The sequence below is a fragment of the Antrostomus carolinensis genome, unplaced genomic scaffold, assembly GCF_000700745.2.
Source record: "Antrostomus carolinensis isolate BGI_N321 unplaced genomic scaffold, ASM70074v2 scaffold34734, whole genome shotgun sequence".
NCBI classification, from domain to species: domain Eukaryota; kingdom Metazoa; phylum Chordata; class Aves; order Caprimulgiformes; family Caprimulgidae; genus Antrostomus; species Antrostomus carolinensis.
The window spans coordinates 12,830-17,707 of NW_010310666.1; the positions used below are offsets into that span (position 1 = coordinate 12,830).

Genomic DNA, 4,878 nt, shown 5'->3' on the forward strand with positions numbered 1-4,878 from the left:
GAAAGAGTGAAAGGGGCAGAGCCTGGGTCACGGATCATGCCAGGGACTCCCATCACCTGAAGGCAGATCAAAAAACCAAGCAGGGAGCACCACTCACCAGGGAACTGGTAAGTGTAGCCAGGTGCAATGCCAGTGTAACTTCGACTCGCGTAGGTGGCAGCTTGGAAGCCTGGATAACCTGGGGGGAGAGAAAAGGGCTGTTACTGCAGGCTCACAGGGTCCATGTCCCCACTGCCTGGCTGCTCATGAGCAGCGTGAGCATTAGTGTTAGAAAGCACAAACAGGGCTAATAGAAACCCCGGGAAATTGCTGGGCAGAGTCTGCACACGTCCAAGTCTGCAGAAGAGTTTTAGCAGGCCCATTTAATTCTTTCTGCACTCCAAACATGTAAGGACATGGAGTTTTCCTTCTCAGAAACTCAGAGCTCTGCAGACTAAGGCTTTCTGATGCATCAGCTGGATTCCCAAATAGGAGGACATCAGGGAGGTGGGGGCATTTGAACAGCTGAATCGCTCTGAGTCACTTTTGCACTAAGAAGTGCTGGCGAATGCGGGCAGAGCGCTTCTTCCTGATGTGGGGCAGGAGGACAGCTCCTGCCGTTCCCCAGGAAGCTGACCACCTAAACAGAACAAGCCTGTGAGAACGCAGGGCACTGACTCAGAGATGAATATTTGATTTGAGATCTCCCAAGACATGAGTACATGGATTTCCCAGTGACTCAGCTTGAGCCTTGCTGCTTTAAAATTCAGATGGCTTAGAAAAGGCAAAACCACAGGCTGGAGATTTATTTTCCTTCAATAAGTCAAGTGAAAACATTGGGGAAAAAGTGCCCTTTTTGGGATTTTGTTCAGTGACTAACTGCTACTCGGCAGGCTTAGCAAGGAGAGCCAGGCTGAGTACACCCTGCCCAGCAACACCAGCGGTGATCCCAAGCAAACAGTGTGCTCTTGGGTCAGCCCAAGCCTAGCTAGAGCGAACGTGGGGAGGGGGAGAAGCCAGGAACAGCACCAGAGCTGGAAGGATCACACCTGACTCTCAGATCCAGGCATGAGGGTTTATAGGCCTGGAAGTGGGGGCTACAAAGCACTTTTTTCTTTTTTTAATCTTTTGTCTGAACACATCTGCCTTAGAATCACTGATAGGCAGGAAACCCAGCCTGCTTGTCACCAATGTCTCCTTACAAGACAGTCCCACGATACATGCATGGTTTTCCTTGCACTATTGGATACATGCTGTCCCTGAGAGGGAGGGAACAAAGTGACACAAAACTTAACTAGAACTTTAAGGGCTTTTTATAGTCTTTAAATTGCAGTGAGGACATTTATACGGACCACTGTTTCAAGTGGAAGCTTGGGGGCTCTTTAATCAACTAATTAATCAGAAAGCCTGCAGAAGTGTGGGAGGAAGAAGCCTGGGCACAGATTACTCCACACAGTTCAGTTATGAGCTATGTAGTTGCATCCTATTCCACGAAGGGCATTAAAGAATCACAGTCTATACACGACGGTGCAGGACCGTTAACGGAGTGGCAGAGGTCCAGAGCTGCCCAGCACATGGCTGTGCCCAGCCAGCTCCAGCTGTCACAGGGCAGCAGTGACAAGTTTGCAGTTTTTCCAGGTGCCACCAGAGGGCAAGTTGTGATCACAAACAGGTCCCGGTGCCCTCCCCAGCGTCCCCGGCCTTGCACCAGGGAAAGCTGCCCTTGGCCGCCCTGCCTCCTCTCGGAATAAAACCTCTAAGCTGCTGCCTGGCACGACTGGGAGCTGGGGAGGAGATCTGTCCTTGGGCTTACCCAGCATGCCGATCCCGAGCATGAAGGCATCCATCCCGTAAGGCATGACTCGGGACCGCCCTCGTGCCGAGCCCGTTGGGGACATCACCTCCTTTGGCTGGGCTTTTTTACACTCCACCTGCCACGAGAAAGTAAGATCAGGCTTGGCTGTCAGCGGCACAGAGCCCTGCCTCAGAGCACAGGCCAGGCAGGGTGCCCGCTGTGACAGCACTCCCAGCCCTGGCCACTGCCAGCAGCCCGTCCCGCTGTCCTTCCCAGTGTCCCTGCCTCTGGCCCACATGCTACCAGCTCTGCAGTCACCTCTGGCAATGGGGAGCTCAAACACTTGCTTTTCTCCTCCTGGAGCTGCCCTCAGCGCTCTGCCTGGCCCTGCCTCAAAGCCCAATTTTCCTCATTTCTGAACAAAGGTAAAACCTGTCCCCTTCCCAGGACACCAAGAGGTTTCACGTAACTTTGAAACCTCCAAGTACTTCACAGTGCCTCGTTACAGTTTGCTCTTCTTGAAAGCTCAGTACTGTGCAGGTTCACCTCCACACTGGGAGCTTTTCCCCGACTATCTGCTGGGATTTTAAAAAAGACTGAATCCAGATCCCCACTGCAGAGGAAGTGTGTCAGGACCCAAGTGCGGGATTTTGATAAAAAAGACTGAATCCAGATCCCCACTGCAGAGGAAGTGTGTCAGGACCCAAGTGCCACACATCCTGCCCCTGTGCCATTGCCCCCTTCTCCATCCCATGTCTCTGTCCCTTCTCCCCCGGGTTCTGCCCCAGACACTCACCATTTTGTTGTTGATCTCATGGAAGTGTATTTCACATACTTTTTCCACAATGTCTTCACTTTCAAATGTGACAAACCCAAAACCTGAAAAAAAAGGCAAAACTCCTCAATCAGGTCAGAGTTCTGCACAGTTCACATCCGCTACCCACATCCTTTCTTTGGCAGGAGAAGAGAAGAAGCCACAGGCTTCTAGGACAGTACAATCAGCCTTTTCTAAAACAGCTGTCACTCATCTTCTCTCTCCAGCAAATCCTGCTTTTATGCACAAGAAGAACAGGACGATTCCCTTATAGATTCCCCTTTCCTTCTCATCCTGTACTTCCCACCCTCTCTGAACCAAACTGCTCACAAAACCAAGTCTTTTTTTTTTTTCTCTTTCTTTTTTTTTTTTTTAACTTTGCTATTTGCAAGGCAAACCACATGGCTGATAATGCTGGGGAGGATCCCAGCAGACGCTCACACAAAGAGAGTCGGAGGAGAAATGAACAGCTGCTTGCCAGGACATCACCATCCTTGCTAAATGCACCCCACCAGCAATAACACCCTGCACGTTTCCTCTTCAGTCACCAGTCATAAACCAGGCAAATATCAGCCACGCGGTTGTACAGAGCAAGACAGATATACACAGGCAAAGCGATGAGCAAAGTTTCACCAAAGTAAGGTTAGTATCTGGGGTAAAACAGGACAGGATGTTCCTGGCCCGCACTCACACCTCCTTTTTCTTCTCACCAACCCCTTTGCTGACAGTTTTGGCAAAGACCAGCTCGGGTGGGCAGACGAAACTCTCAGCTGACTGCAGCCGTTTCCGGAAACCTGAGGCAGGTGGGAGGATTCTTTAAGCTTGCCTTACAAGCAAGCTGGGATTAAGCAGAGCTTTCTGCTTTATAGAACTGGCCAATTCCATGGTGCTTCAAAATAACTTTTAAAAACAGACAGGGATCCGCCACCCAGAACCCCACTTTTTCTCCATACTGCCAGAAAAATCTCTCCATAAACTTCTCTGCCTGTCTGTGCCAGGTAGTTTCACGTCATTCACCTCACCCACAAGCAGAGGAACTCGGGAACTCAAGAGCAAAACCCTGATGCGGAAGCCAGCCCTGAGCCCCATCAGACCCCTACCAGGCCTGGGCAGAGCCCCACACAGCCAACACGGTGCCTGGCAGCTCTCCCTGCTCCTTCCAAAACACTTGACAACTCTTTAACTGGACTAGTGACTTGGAGGCACCCGGGGAGGAACAAGGGTTAACACTTTGTCTCTTTTAAGATGAAGCTGGAACAACATCCTAGACCAGGCAACCAGAATAGATTTAATGGCTTTAGAAAAGAGCAAAAACCTGAAGGGCACACAGTGCAGCGAGAGCAGAAGGGAGCGTTCCCTCGCTGCTCCGGGGGCAGAGGTGCTTGGAAGTGCTTCAAACAACACACAGACACGAGAATGGCCCAGCACAGGGCTGTTACTGGCCCCGATTTGGAAGATGCTGAAGCTAAGTTTGCAGGTTAAGCTGTTGCCAATAAATCTCTGAGCCGGTACAACGCTAGTGTCAAGCCCTGCCGTGTGCCGGGGCAGCTGCTCTGAAGACTGAACAGCAAAGCAGAAGGAGGGGACGCCCAAGGGTGGGCTGGGTCTGGGTGGTACAAATATTACAGCCTTGCTCCCATCCGGTAACCAGACTCCACCAGCAAGACTCAGGTAAGAAAAGGTGACCCGGGAGCACAAGCGGGCTCTGGGCCGAGGAAGGGGTGAGAGGCAGGCACTCTTCAGGCTCTCGTGTCAGCTTTCCCAGAGCTCAGATTACTCGGGACAAGGTAAGACACAGACTGCGGGCTGGAGCCATGGAGGTAAGCGGGCAGGGGAGGGGGCTGCCTCCTCTCACATATCTGCAACTCGGCGAGTTTACAGCACAGGAAATGCACTGGACAAAAGCTCTCTGTGCTGCAAGGGACGCTGGTAAAGGATGCAGATGCAAAAGGATGGGGCGACTGCAGGCAAGATAAAGAGCAGCTGGGACCCGCATGCCCTGCTGCTGGGCTACTAACCCCTCCCTAGGCAAGGCAGGAGGGAAACCCTCAGCATCTCTCTCTCCTACAGCCAGAAGACCGCTCTCACCTCGGTGTCGGTTGGTTGTCTTGTCGAACATCAGCATCGCATCGTCCACCTGCAAAGGGAAGAGCTCCAAATCAGATTATTGCTGTTGCCATACCTCCGACACATTTGCCCAGAGGTTCCCAGGCCTCCCCAAACCAGAAGGGATCAAGATGAGACCTCCCATTCCCAAGAAGGAAACAGGGTGTGCACACACACACACACA

At 51.9% G+C, this 4,878-nt stretch overlaps 1 protein-coding gene across 1 annotated transcript in view; it reads right to left on the minus strand.

The window, feature by feature from the left end:
- Nucleotides 1-4,730, minus strand: part of MSI1 (musashi RNA binding protein 1) — an 11,602-nt gene extending 6,872 nt beyond the window's left edge. The window contains exons 1-4 of the mRNA XM_010166498.2: nt 4,677-4,730; nt 2,571-2,653; nt 1,793-1,910; nt 98-178 (exon numbers count right to left, since the gene is read on the minus strand). Coding sequence (XP_010164800.1) covers nt 98-178; nt 1,793-1,910; nt 2,571-2,653; nt 4,677-4,713 — 319 coding nt within the window. The 5' untranslated portion in view covers nt 4,714-4,730. The remainder of the gene's footprint in view (nt 1-97; nt 179-1,792; nt 1,911-2,570; nt 2,654-4,676) is intronic.
- Between the last annotated feature and the right edge of the window lie 148 nt (nt 4,731-4,878).